This window comes from Artemia franciscana, chromosome 3 (assembly GCF_032884065.1).
Source record: "Artemia franciscana chromosome 3, ASM3288406v1, whole genome shotgun sequence".
Lineage (NCBI taxonomy): Eukaryota > Metazoa > Arthropoda > Branchiopoda > Anostraca > Artemiidae > Artemia > Artemia franciscana.
In genome coordinates, this window is record NC_088865.1 from 11,873,595 (window position 1) to 11,889,137 (window position 15,543).

General features: G+C 33.2%; 1 protein-coding gene across 1 annotated transcript in view; it reads left to right on the forward strand.

Annotated features, from left to right (window-relative positions):
• LOC136025458 (agrin-like) overlaps positions 1 to 15,543 on the forward strand; it is a 214,702-nt gene that overhangs the window by 143,996 nt on the left and 55,163 nt on the right. Inside the window, exon 11 of the mRNA XM_065701490.1 lies at positions 6,048 to 6,171. Coding sequence (XP_065557562.1) covers positions 6,048 to 6,171 — 124 coding nt within the window. The remainder of the gene's footprint in view (positions 1 to 6,047; positions 6,172 to 15,543) is intronic.

Here is a 15,543-nt window from a genome sequence, read left to right on the forward strand (position 1 = left end):
TCAACTATTTATTCTACGGCCTATTTGATTCAGGGGTCATATTTAAAGAATTGGAACAAAACTTACGATTCAGTGTAAAGAGCGAGGTATTAACGAGGGTACAAACCCCCTCGTACACATAATAAAAATATAAGAATATAAAAGTTTGTTACGTAAGTTAATTCTTAAGTTACGTATATTTTTTACTAATAAAAACGTTCGTTGAATATTAAAAGTTCAAGTAGCCTTTTTAAGTAACCGAAAAATTGGAGGGCAGCTAGGCCTCCTTCCCCGCCCCTTATTTCTCAAAATCGTCTGATCAAAACTAAGAGAAAGCCATTTAGCAAAAAAAAATTAATATACTAATTTCATTTCAATAATTTATGTGCGGAGAGCCAAACTCAAATATGCATTAATTCAAAAACGTTCAGAAATTAAATAAAAAAAAACTAGTTTTTTTAACTGAAAGTAAGGAGCGACATTAAAACTTAAAACGAACAGAAATTACTCAGTATATGAAATGGGTTGTCCCCTCCGCAGTCCCACGCTCTTTACGCTAAAGTTTTTAGTTGTTTTAAAAAGTAGAATTGTGGCAAAGAGTCAAACTTTAGCGTAAAGAGCGAGGGACTGCGGAGGGGACAACCCATTTCATATAGGGAGTAATTTCTGTTCGTTTTAAGTTTTAATGTCGCTCCTTACTTTCAGTTAAAAAAACTAGTTTTTTTTATTTAATAAATTACTAGATCGTAACAGGTTTTATTTTAAAAGGTTTCATTTCTGTAACAGGTAATATGTATTTTTTCTTTTAACAGGTAACATAAAAATTTCCCCATAAATTTTGAAACATGCTTTTTTAGGTGGATTTTTTTGAAAAAAAGAATCGAAAAAATCAAAACACCCACTCTCCTAGATTTGAAATATCTGTTACTTGTATCCCATTTGAAAATTTCGTTTCGAAACTCCAAATTATCGAAAAGGGGACAAGAATACTTAAGGGCCATTACCTACATTTTAATGTTTTATGCTGCTTCACTGATAAATTTTTAGATTTCTTATTAAGACTACGTTTTTCCAAATTTATGGGAATGGCCCTAGATTGATATATTGCAATATTGCTTCATTTCTAAATTTTTATTTTTAATTGTTTGCGTGAAATTCAAGCCGATAAAAAGAAAATTAAATCAAAAGGTGTTTCCTTAAACATGGTTTGATGGATAACGTATACGGGTGTTGTTTTCATTCTAATAGTTTATGGTCATTTATCTATATATAGCAAGAGTTTTCAGTGACTGTGTCCTTTTGTAACTATTTTGTATTATTTCTAAAGCAAAGGATTTATTGTGACTTTCTAACCATCTGCTTGAACGAACCCTTGTATATCAGTCAATAAGAACAAAAATCTCTGTGCTTTTATAGTCATCATTAGGGAAGTCGTCGTAAATCTGTAGGAGGTATATACCAGTCAGTGTGACAATATCCATTTCCGCTCCTCCATGTTAATTATACCCGGAAGTTCTAAAGCTACCCTTTCTGGTTAAAATTTAGTTTCTTTTAAAGCCTCTCTGGGAAACTTGGCAGTTGCTTGCAAGATCGCCTTTAGAGTATAGAGCTAAACATCACCATACCCAAAGTAGCTGGGTGTATCCGATATTTTCATAATGTTACAAAAGAGAAAAAAATTAAATTTTTGGCACTGTTCCAGGAAAAGTTATATCCAAGTATAAAATGCAGTATTTCACTGAACATTTTGAATTTTTTCTACATCATTTCAGAAACATCATTTCATTTTAGCATCATCACATCCTTTCAACATTTCAAAATGTTGTTTTTGTCTTGATGTGTTTTTTGCCTAGTGATCCTAACCTTTGTTTCAATGAAAGTAAAGACACTTTGATAATATTTCCTTTGGATGTATACTTACTAGAAGACCCAGTGAGAACATTCCATCACTTTCGAAAAACTTTTTAAACGTTATTAAAGACATAATTGACGGAAAAGTTTTTCGAAATAAGTTTTTCAAAATACCCCCCTCTCTCCCTGAAAAACGACCCCCCTCCGTGGAAAATACCCCCCTCAGTGGAAAATAAGCCTTTCAGACTTTAATAATTTTTTGATTATTTTTTTTTTGTTGGGGGTAGGGATTTTGGTTCTTGTGTATTATACGCCACGCACTCAAGTTTATGCTATGTAAAACTTGAGAACAAACTGGTTTCCTCGTTAGTTTCTTTCAGCTTAACGCGAGACCAGACAAAGACAATTGGCAGAATAGGTGGGAAATACATAATTTTAGCTATATATTTGCACATAAGAGGGGGGGGGGGGTAAAGTATTTGGACAGTTTGAAGTTAACTAATAGTTCTTACCTCATAATATGCAGAATAATTTTACCTAACACATTTTACATGCAGGCAATATATAGCCCAAATTTGTTTCTAAAGTAAGGAAGAAACTAATGAAGATACCGCTTTGTTCTCGAGTTTTACAAATCGTAAACTTGAGTTTATTGTTTACTGTTTTTCTTTATTCGACTTAAAAATACAAAAACAATATTATATCCCAACAGAGAGCAGAGCTCGGGACAGCACGAAGATATAAAAAAAAAAAACACTAACATCTCATCATACTAATAGTTCCAAAAATGATCACAGCAAAAAACAAACAAAATGGAAAAAAACGCAAAATAGAAGTAACAAGGATAAATAAATGACTGAATATCGGGCAGGAGGGCCGTGGGAGACACCCAAACACAGGGACACGAAAATAAAACACACAAAGAAGAAGATCAAATAATTTAATATTCCATCATCAATGGTGAATAATCAAACATTAACAAACAATCTTTAATGTTTGGTTTTTTGAATTTAGCTGAGTGTTTTGAGTGACTTGCATGTAGTATACAAGGGCTGGATTTTTCACTGAGAGATAACCAGATGTCCCGGTATTACTTTAAAACGATAAGAAATTAAATTAAAAAAAAAAGCATTCAGTTGAAAGTAAGGAGCGACATCAAACCTTAAAACGAAAGAAATTATTACGTATATGAAAGAGGTTGCTTCCTCCGCAAGACTTAACTCTTTACGCTAAATTTTTTTATATTCAGTTTTCAAACAAAGTTTATTGTTCTAATGAAACGGCCATGGTGTTTCTTAAAGAATCAGGACAAAAGTCAAATTACCGCGGGGGGGATTTTACGGGGAGGTATTTTCCGAAGGAGGGTTTTATTCCGGGGGAGGGGGTAAACTTCTAGAGCTCTTTAAGACTTTCTTAAACACAAGTTTAAACATTTGATATTTAAAAAAAAAGAACTTGAATATTTAGAAATATAGAACCGGTGGATATTATTTATACTTCAATAGCTAATATGATATTTTTGGAAGAAATTAAAGAGAACGGTAATAAGTCAGAATTCGTTATCAGATACTCAGGTGTCTACTGTCTGCATTTTTTTTTTTTTTGTAATTAATTTCTTTACCGTTACAATTATAAAAGAAAAGCCGCTTAATATATATTTTGTTTTGTTTTTACCAGTCAAGCTCATGTTTCATATGAATAAAACAATTTTTTTTCAACTGAAAGTAAAAAGCAACGTTAAACTCTAATACTGACAAAAATCACTCCATATATGAGGAAGGCTGCCCCTTTCTTAAGCATTGCTTTTGCCGCTAGATTCTTAAAGTTCTTAAAAATTAGTCCTCATTCAAACTCAACGGCCCATGTGTTTGAGCAGTCTTTAATAAGGAATTGTAACAAAAGATTCAACTTTACCGTAAAGAGCTAAGGATCATGAAGGGGTAGCCCCCTTGTATATGGAATAATATTGTTCGTCTTAGGTTTTAAATTGCTCCTTATTTTCAGCTGAAAAACTTTTTTTTACTTATTTTCTAACCATTTTTCTAATTATGCCAGGAAACCCCTCTCGAAGCATAAAATTCCATCTGGAAAATTCTTCCTGATGCTTTCCTATCCCAAGAAACACTCTCCCTAGAAAATAACCCCCTCCCTTCCGTTGGAAATTCTCTCTCCCCCGCGAAAATGTCAGAATATTTTCCAATAAAAAATACTTCATATAAACAACAGGCACATTGCATAACTTATTGTCCTTTCCCTAGGGTTGGGAGGGGGATTATTTCATCCAAAAAGGCATAGTTTTTGAACCCCTCGACTATGCTGAATTAAACGGCTATCTCGAAATGTTTTTCGCGTGTTTTTTGGGGAAAATGGCCCTGAAAGGAGGGCTAGTTGCCCTCCAATCTTTTTGGTCACTGAAAACTTCCCTAGAACTTTTAATTTCTATTCGAATAAGCCCTCTCCAGGTCCTCTATGGCCATTGGTTCGTTACAATCGCTCCTGAAAAAAAAGCACAAGAAACGCATGCATCCGTGAGATTGAGTCGCTCCATACTTGCAGTTCACTACCACGAACTGTTTCATACCTGCGCATGTATGCACCAATTGAAACGTGATTGTCCGTTGTTATCTTTATGAGAAATATCAAACAGTTCGTGGTAACGAAATAACTATGTCTTTGGGAATGACTTACTCCCCCACGGTCCCTGGGGGAGGGGCTGCAAGTTACAAACTTCGACCAGTGTTTACATATAATAATAGTTATTGGGAAGTGTACAGTCGTTTTCAGGGGATTTTTTTTTTGGTTTTGGGGGTGGAGTTGAGGGGAGGGGGCTATGTGGGAGGATCTTTCCCTGGTGAAATATGTCATGGGGGAACAGAAATTCAATGAAAAGGGCGCAGGATTTTCTAAAATTACTATAAAAAAAATGAAAAAATAAACAAGGAAAAGTTTTTTCAGTTGAAAGCAAGGAGTAGCATTGAAACTTAAAACGAACAGAGATTATTACGCATATGAGGGGTACTAAAAATACTTTAGCATAAAGAGCGAGGTATTTAGGAGGAGATAAATACCTCGCTCTTTACGCTATAGTATTTTTAGTAATTTCAACTATTTATTCTACGGCCTTTCTGATTTAGGGGTCATTCTTAAAGAATCGGCACAAAACTTACGATTTAGTGTAAAGAGCGAGGTATTAACGAGGGTACAAACCCCCTCATATACATAATAAAAATTTAAGAATATAAAAGTTTGTTACGTAAGTTAATTCTTAAGTTACTTATATTTTTTACTAACAAAAAAATTCGTTAAAAATTAAAATTTATAGTTGCCTTTTTGTGTAACCGAAAAATTTCATGGCAACTAGACCTCCTTCCCCATCCCTTATTTGTCAAAATCGTCTGATCAGAACTAAGAGAAAGCCATTTAGCCAAAAAAGGAATTAAAATGTAAATTTCGTTTTAATAATTTATGTGTGGAGAGCCACAATCAAACATACATTAATTCAAAAACGTTCAGAAATTACATAAAAAAAAACTAGTTTTTCTAACTGAAAGTAAGGAGCGACATTAAAACTTGAAACGAACAGAAATTACTCCGTATATGAAATGGGTTGTCCCCTCCGCAATCCTTCGCTCTTTACGCTAAAGTTTGACTCTTTACCACAATTCTGCTTTTTAAAACAATTAAAAGCTTTAGCATAAAGAGCGAGGGATTGTGAGGGGACAACCCATTTCATATACGGAGTAATTTCTGTTCGTTTTAAGTGTTTATGTCGCTCCTTACTTTCAGTTAGAAAAACTAGTTTTTTTTTATGTAATATATATAAAAGCCCATATATTTTTCTACCTTTTCAGCATGTATTTTTCTATTTTTTCTATCGTCTGTAAAAATGGTAATATCTTAAACTTTATTGTTTTAAATGTTTTTGTTGATTTGGATTCAGGCACTGGATTAAATCCAGAAGTATAATTTAGTTCAGGATGATAAAATTTTTCTGGCACCCACATTTATTGACAATATAAAAGTATAATTTTTTACGCTTTCCAATTAACTGTCTTTTTTTTAAATTGGGACTATAATAAATATTTACTTATTAAAAATTTGTGTTTGAGGTAATAATATTTGTATTATATAATAAATATTATTTTAAATTATTTTTGTTCTAGAAGTGCAATGTTTTCTTGAAATAATTATCTTCAAAATTTTTATTTTTGTTTTAGGATGAAGGATTGTATTCCCCAGTTTGTGGTACAGACGGAATATCCTATTCAAGTGAGTGTCATTTGAAAGCCGAAGCCTGCAAAAAAGAACAACACGTCATTATTGCATATGCTGGACATTGTGGTAAGTTGATGACGCCACCATTAATTGAGAAAATTGCATAGCTTATTCCATATTTCACTATGCTGCATTCTGTGGGAAAATATTACATTTGCATGGCTTATTCCATATTTCACTATGCTGCCTTCTGTGGCAAAATATTATATTTGCAGAAATTAACCGCTTTTTTCGAAGAAATTTGTGCAGAAATGAATAACCACCTGAGTTGAAATGCTTTGACATATAGAAAATGTAACTGGGAGAGTAAAGGCACTGATTCTAAATATGATTTACTTTTCCCTTACTTGCATCGTTTCGCACTCAAATTATATTTTGTAATACCTTCTACATTTTCAGACAATTCGTGGTGACGAACTGTAAGCAAGGAGCGACACGGCTCAATAGTAACCGAAACTCTAAAAAAACAGAATTTTAATAGCAATACATATTTCAAAAGAATTGGCTTGTTATGCTGCTAAATTCATTAAGTTTAGTGTTACCCATCAAAAGCTACGTGCCTGAAAATTTTTTCCTGTTTTTTGAAAAAAGGAGGAAACACTCTAAAAGCAAGCTCCCATCTGCAGAAATGGGCAATTTTGTATTTTTGGCCAAAAGAAACATTAGGGATGCGCTATGATTCATTTTGTTTTCCCAGGTGTGATCGTATCAAACCAATAGTCCTAGAAGATCAGGAAATGGCTAATTTGAACTAACATTGAAAGTTCTAGTGCCCTTTTATGTGACCAAAAATATTGAGGTCACAAAAAATATTCTATGTGACCAAAAATATGTGACCAAAAATATGTGACCAAAAATATCTTTTCAAGACGTTACAAGATATTCCAAGACGTTTCTAAGACATTTTTCTTCAAAACAATTTTCGAGGCGTTTCAAGATATTTAAAGACTTTTTTAAAGACATGTTTCGTCAAGACAATTTTCAGGATATTTCAAGTTGTTTTTAAGACGTTTCAAGACGTTTCATAACATTTCAAGACGTTTTTCAAGATGTTTCATAATTTCTTTAGCTGTTACGTACTAGGGAATGTTTACTTAAACTGAGGATGACACAATCACACGTGACTTGGTCCTTAAGGGCCTGTTTGGAATCTTCACTTGTAACTGGGGAGGACAAGCAGGTGGGATGTTACGTAATGACAATGTGTACGTGGGCTGTTACATAATACTTTAAGAGATTTAATTTTCTATCATGAAGTATTTTCTAAGGATTTTTGTTCCCATTAGGATTAGAATGTAAGAACAAAGATTTCTTCCAATGAAGAGACCAGAGCCTTAACGTTTTGGGCCAGCAAAATAATCATAATATTTTGATTCGAGGAATACTTTCTAGATGATAGCCTTTTGCACGCAAGAAGAACCCCCTGTCCCCTGTACTAGAATGATTAAATGATTTGCATGTTTCCAATTCTTTCCACATGAGAGCACAAGCACTTCAATGCTATTGATTTTTGGTCTATTAGATACGCCTGCCTATTACGGCGTCATTGATTTTCTGACTTGATCTAGACGGGTGAGTTACCTATTTAATCAATGAGATGCTACAGAGGTAAAAGGTAAAGGTAAAGAATACGGCATTAGACTTCACAGTCCCTACTGGTGGTGCTGATCTTCGTTTCTTAGCCCTTCAGCCAGGAAGTGCAGCGGAGGGCTGGGGGCCAACCATCCTCTGCTTTCGCACACCCTTCCTGTTTACCTTCCCCAGATATCTCCAGGTACCCATTTAGTATCGACTTTAGATATTTCATTGCGTAAATGATTACCTTTTGAAGTTTTATCCCGGAACAAGTACTCTAAAGGACTAAGGCTTTTGTACATGCATCTTCTATTAATAAAAAATTTACAAGAATAATTGAAACACAGAAAATACAATTAAAACACAAAAAACGAAAAAAACAAACGTGAAAAAAGTTTATACAGGACATAAGCAAAAAGAATCATTAATTAAAGAAAGGTAGGAACCCTAGCAACCATTTCCAGGGCATGGTTAATATTAGAGATAAATTCATGCCATATTAAGAGGTATTTCTGAGAGGTCTTTATGAAAATGCATCGTTTTTATTGCACTATTAGACACGCCTGAAGGAAAAATAGACACATTTTTTAAATTTGGTTATTTCTGAGAGCTTTTGATGAAAATGCTACGTTTCTTTGCACCAAGACTATGCATATTTCAGGCCACCGTGGCAATATTTAGCTGGTCCACCCCAGCAAACGATTTAAGAGAAGGGAGGGTTGTTATTATAGGTAAGGATTCGTTTAAGCTTTAGGTCACATTTACAAAGCTCCTATAAGCCAAAATGTTTTTTTATTTTCTTCAAGAAGAAAGATCACGGATGTGTTTGTGCTGTGGGACAGTCTTTTTTTGACAAAATAAATGTCTATGTTAAACCTATATTTTGTGGGACTACCTGTACCTTTAGAAAAGATTGCGATACCGTACGGCATTACTGTCTCTGAAACTCGAGGCTCAATATGCGTATAAATTTTCGATAGTTCTAAATGAATTAGCTATATTAGAATTTTCACACATTAGCATTCTGGACATCTTTTTGCTTTTTGCTGTTTTACACAACAAACTGCCTAAGGACACAACTTTGCTGTGATACAGTCTGTTTGGCTAAAATAAATGTCTGTGATAGCCGTTAATTTTTTATAACTACCTGCAGCTTTGTTAGAAACAAATATGCTACCGTACGGCATTACTGCCTAAAATACATAAGGCTCAATATTTGTATATATTTTTGATAATTTTAAATCAATTAACTATCTCAGAATTTTTCCGTATTAGCTTTTTTGACCTTTTTACCTAGAATTGTTGTTTTGCACCACAAAATGGCTTAGCACAAAGATTGATATGAAACAGTCTATTCGGCTAAAATAAATGCCTATGGAACTGTTACATCCTAGACTATCTACAAAATGAATGCTCTATTGTGCGGCATTGCTCCCTTGGACATTCGAAGCTGAACAAGCGTATAGATTTTCGATAATTCTAAATTAATTGACTATTCCAGAATTTTCACACAATAGTTTTTTTGGTGTTCTCTTGGTTAGAATTGTTGCTCTGCATAACAAAATGGCTGATAACTCCGCTTGCAGTCTTTTTGGCTCAAATAAATGTCTATGTTTGCAGTTTGTTTTGTTGAACTACCTTAGGAACGAAAGGGCCACCGTACGTTATTGCTGCCTCTTAAACCCGAAGCTCAATATGCGTACAGATTATCGACATTTGTTCGTTAAACTTTTTGCGTTTGGATTAGTCCTTCAGGTAACTTAATATGTCTTCATTTATGTCTTCGAGAATATTGTTATATTTTCTACCTCTACTTCAAGAAACTTGTATGTTTTTTATTTCTCTTCTTGAAACTTGCACATTTGTTTTTCTCCTCGTGAAACCGGTTTTTGCTCGTGGGACTTGTAACGTGGCGATTTTATTTTGTAAAAAACTGTATTTATCTTGATGTTTTTGTTCGTGAAACTTGACGCATGTTGCTTTTTTCTTTGTGAATCAGGATGCATGCTGATTTTTGTTCATGAAACTTGCTACTTTTGGATTATTTCTTCAAGAAATTTTATATATCCTTATTTAAATCTTCGAGAAACATGTTATACTTTTATTTTCTCTTCGTGAAACATTTGCAATGATTTTTCTCCTCGTGAAACCGGTTTTGTTAGCGAAACTTGTTGCATGCTGATTTTGTTCCTCAAATTAATTTATCATGATGTTTTTCTTCGTGAAACTTGCTGCATGTTGGTTCTTCTTCGTGAAACATGATGCATGCTGATTTTCGCTAATGAATTTTCTGCATGTTGACTATTTCTTAAAGAAACCTAATGTATCTTGTTTTCTGGCTTTGATAAACCTGATTTATGTTTGTTTCTTCATCATAAAATGAATTGCACGATGATTTTTCTCTTCGTGAAACCTCTATGTTGATTTTTCTCCTCGTGAAACTGGTTTTGTTCGTGAAACTTGCTGCCTGCTGATTTTGTTTGTAGAAATTAATTGATCTTAATACTCTCCTTGGTGATACTTGTTGCATGTTGTTTGATTCTTTCATGAAATTTAAATTATCTTGATATTTTTCTTCTCGAAACTTGTTGCATTCTGGTTTTTCTTAGTAATAAATATATAAAAAAAAAAATTTTTAACTAAAAGTAAGGAGCAAAATTAAAACTTAAAACGAACAGAAAGTACTTTGTATATGAAAGCGGCTGCTTCCTCATCAATGCCCCGCTCTTTACACTAAAGTTTGACTCTTTCTATTAACTCTACTTTTTAAAACAGTAAAATACTTTAGCGTAAAGAGCGGGGCGCTGATGAGGAAGCAGCCCCATTCATATACGAAGTAATTTCTGTTCGTTTTAAGTTTTAATGTCGCTCCTTACTTTCAGTTAAAAAAACTTTTTTTTTTTTATTTAATTTCTGAACGTTTTCGAATCAATGCATGTTTTGATTTTGGCTCTCCGCAGAGGAATAACTAAAACGAAGTTTTCTTTTATATTTTTTTGGCTAAATGGTTTTCTCGTAGTTTTGATCGAATGATTGAGAAAAAAGGTGTGGGACGGGGGGGCCTAGTTGCCCTCCGATTTATTGGTTACTTAAAAAGGCATCTAGAATTTTTAATTTTTTACGAATGTTTTTATTATTAAAAGGTATACGTAACTTATAAATTTGCTTACGTAACGAACTTTTGTATTCTCATGTTTTTATTACATATTTGAGGGGGTTTGCCCCCTCATCAGTACCTCGCTCTTTACACTATAGCTTAAATTGTGTCCCCGTTCATTAAGAATGACCCCTGAATCACAAAAGCCGTAGAATAAATAGTTGAAATTACTAAAAATACTTTAACGTAAAGAGTGAGGTATTAGGAGGAGGTGAGCCCCTCATAAGCATAATAATTTCTGTTCGTTTTTTAAGTTTTAATGCAGCTACTTACTTGCAGTTGAAAATTTTTTGTTTATATTAATTTTTCATTGTTTTTTTTTTAATAATGCTAGAAAATTCTGCTCGCCCTTCATGGAAATTTTCTTCCCCCATGAAAAATTCCTCGATGGAAAGTTCACCAACATATCCCCCTCTTCTCAACCCCTCCCCCACCCAAAAAATCCCCTTGAAAACGTCTGTACACTTCCCAATACCCATTACTATATGTATGCAGTGGTCAAAGTTTGTAACTTGTAGCCCCTCCCACAGGGACTGTGGGGGAATAAGTCGTCCCCAAAGACATTGTTATAAGGTTTTTAAACTACACTGAAAAAATGGCTATCTCAGAATTTTGATCCGTTGACTTTGGGAAAATAATTAGCGTGAGAGGTGGCCTAGGTGCCATCCAATTTTTTTGGTCACTGAAAAAGGGCACTAGAAATTTCCATTTCTGTTAGAATGAGCCCTCTTGCAACATTCTAGGACCACTGGGTCGATACGATCACCCCTGGGAAAATAAAAAACAAAAAAACAAACAAATAAACACGCATCCGTTATCTGCCTTCTGGCAAAAATACAAAATTCCACATTTTTTAGATAGGAGCTTGAAACTTCTACAACAGGGTTCTCTGATACGCTGAATCTGAGGATGGCATTTTCGTTAAGATTCTATTACTTTTAGGGGGTGTTTCCTCCTATTTTCTAAAATAAGGCAAATTTTCTTAGGCTCGTAACTTTTGATGGGTAAGACTAAACTTGATGAAACCTACATATTTAAAATTAGCATAAAAATGCGATTCTTTTGATGTAGCTATTGGTATCAAAATTCAATTTTTTAGAGTTTATGTTACTATTGAGCCGGGTCGCTCCTTAATTCAGTTCGTTACCACGAACTGTTTCAAAAAACAATGCATGCTTGTTTTTGTTCGTGAAACTTGTTGTATATTTATTATTTCTTCAATAAATTTAATGTAGCTTTATTTTTGTCTTCGAGAAAGTTGTTCTTTTTTACTTTTCTTCTTCATGAAGCTTCTTCATGAGGAGAAAAAGCAATGTACAAGTTTCGCGAAGAAAAAATGAACGTATATATGGTTTTGTGAAGAAATAATAAATATAACAAAATTATCAAAGATATAAATTAAGATAAATTAAGTTTATTGATGAAATAATCCACATGCAAGAATTTTCACGAACAAAATTCAGCATTCACATTGTTTTACGAAGAAAAACAACATGCAAAAAGTTTCACAAGGAAACATATCACGATAAGTCACGTTTCATGAAATAATAAAACAACATTCGACAAGTTTCACGAAAATAAAACCAAGATAAATTAAGATTCACGAACAAAACTCATCTCGTAACAAGTTCCATGAACAAAACCGGTTTCGAGAGGTGAAAAAATTAATATAAAAACTTTCACGAAGAATAAAAAATGAAGATGCAACATTATTAATGAACAATAAATAAAAATATAACAACTTTCTCCCAGACGTAAATCACGAACGAAACCGAACAAAACGGGATTCACCAGATGAAGAATCATTGTACGAGTTTCACAAAGAGGAAATTCATCATGCGACAAGTTTCTTTAAGAATAAATGAAAATATATGATGCTTCTTGAAGAAAAAATCAATATGCAATAAGTTTCAATAACAAAATCAGCATGTATCATATTTAAAGAAAGAAAAAATTAAGATGCAAAATTTTCACGATGAAAAATATCCTGATAAATTTAGTTGCACGAATGGTTAAATAAATATACAATAGGTTTCACGAAGAAAAAATACAAAAAAATTAAGTTGCACGAACAAAAAGTACAAAAAAATAAGTTGCACGAACAAAATCATCACAATGCATGTCCCACGATCTAAAACTGGTTTCACTAGAAGAAAAATGAATTTACAAGTTTTATGTAGAGAAAAATCCATATGTAATAAGTTTTGTGAAGAAGAGATAAAAATATAACATGTTTCTCGAAGACTTGAATCAAGATATATTAAGTTTCCTGAACAAATAATCAACATGCAACGAGTTTCAGGAAAAAAATCAATATACATCATGTTTCACGAGAGAATAAATCATCATGCTACAAGTCTCATGAAGAAAAACATCGAAATTAAGTTTTACGAACAATATTCAGCACTCTACAAGTTCCACGAATAAAACCGGTTTCATGAGGAGAAAGATCAATTTACACTTTCCACGAAGAGAAAAATCACCATGCAACAGGTTTCAGGAAGAAGAAATAAAAATGTATCATGTTTCTCAAAAACATAAATCTGGCTAGATTAAGTTTCTTGAAAAAAAATCCACATGCAGCAAGTTTCACGAACAAAATCAGCATGTATCATGTTGGACGAAGAAAAAAAAACAACATGCAACAAGTTTCACAAAAAAATATCATGATAAATTTTTTTAACAAAAGAAAAATTCAACATAAAATAAGTTTCACGAAGAAAAATATCAAGATAAGTTAAGTTTCAAGAACAAAATATAAGCGTGCATTGAGTTACACGAACAAAATCGGTTTCACGAGGAGAAAAATCATTGTGCAAGTATCACGAAGAGAAAAATTAACATGAAACAACTTTCATGAAGAAGAAATAAAAATATAACAAGTTTCTCGAAGACATAAATCAAAATACATAAAGTTCCCTGAAGAAACAATCCACATACACCAAATTTCAAGAACAACAATCAACATGCATCATTTTTCATGAAGAAAAGACCATATATAACAAGTTTGACATAAATCAGCATGTAATAAGTTCTACGAAGAAATAAATCAACATTATGTTACACGAACAATAAATCAGCGTGCAAAAAGTTTCACGAAAAAAAAATGTAACATATTTCACGAACAAAACATCAAGATAAAATGAGCATAATGAAAGAAAGAATCAACGTACAACAAGTTTCATGAAAATAAACTAAAAATACAAGAAGTTTTACAAGGAAATAATTAAAATGCATCAGGTTTCACGACAAAATAATCAGCATACAGCATATTCCATGAAAAAAAAATCAACTTGTTACATGTTTCACGCAGGGGAAAAAATTAACGTAGTGCAAGCGTCACGAAGAGTAAAATGAAATATGCTAAATGTTTCACAAAAGAAAAATCAACATAAAACAACTTTCATGAAGATAAAATAAAAACACAATAAGTATCATGAAGAAATGATCAACATACAATAAGTTTCACGAAGGAAAAGAAATCGACACACATTGGCCATGTTTGGAAATTCTCAGATTGTCTGTTGATCTAGAACAATAGAAAATCTATACAGATATTGAGTCTCCTGTTTCAGAAGCAGCAATGTCATATGGTAGCGCATTAGTTTCTGAAGGTACAGGTAGCCCTACAAAATAACGGTTACCATAGACGTTTACTTTTGTCAACACGTCAAAGCGGTGTTTTCATCCATTTTATGGTGCTAAGCAAGAATTCTACCCAACAGAAGTCAAAAAAGCTATTGTGTGAAAATTATAAGATAGTTGTTTGATTTAGAATTATCGAAAATCCATACATATATTAAGCTTCAAGTTTTAGAGTTAGTAATTCCGCACGGTAGCTTATTCGTTTATAAGGATGCAGGTAGTCCTACAAAATAAACGGCTAACTTGGACATTCATTTCAGCCAGAAAGACTCTCCCTCTGCAATGCGGCGTTTTTAACCATTTTGTCCTGTAATACAACATTATTCTTCATAAAATAACAATAACATTGTTATTTATAAAATAAAATATCTATTGTGGGAAAATTCTGAGATGGTTAATTGACTTAGAATTATCGATAATCTATACGCATATTGAGCCTCGAGGTTAAGAGACATTACTGCCGTAAGGTGGCACATTCCTTCCTAAGGCTCCAGGTAGTCCTATAAAATAAACAGTTAAAATAAAAATTTATTTTAGCCAAAACACTGTCCCGCGGCAAAGCGGCATTTTCAGTCGTTTGATGGTGCAAAACAAGAATTCTACCCGAAAGAAGTCCAAAAAAAGCTATTGTGTGAAAATTTGGGGATAGTCCAATGATTTAGACTTATCGAATATCTATACGCGTATTAAACTTTGAGCATCAGAAGTATTGATATCGTATGGTGGCGCGTTTGTTCCTAAGGCTCCAGATGGTCCCACAAAATAAACAGCTAACATAGACATTTATTTAAGGGAAATGAGCTGTCCCACAACTATGTAGCGTTTTCAGCCATTTTATGGTGCAAAACAACAATTATAGCCAAATAAGGTCGAAAACGGTATTCCTCGAAAATTCTGATATAGTTAATTCATTTAGAATCATTGAAAATATATGCGCATTTCCAGCCTCGACTTTCAGAGGCAGTAATGCCGTACGGTAATGCTGCCCGCACAGTAGCGCATTCGTCTCTAGTGGTACAGGTAGTTCTACAAAATATTCACTTAACATAGACATTTATTTT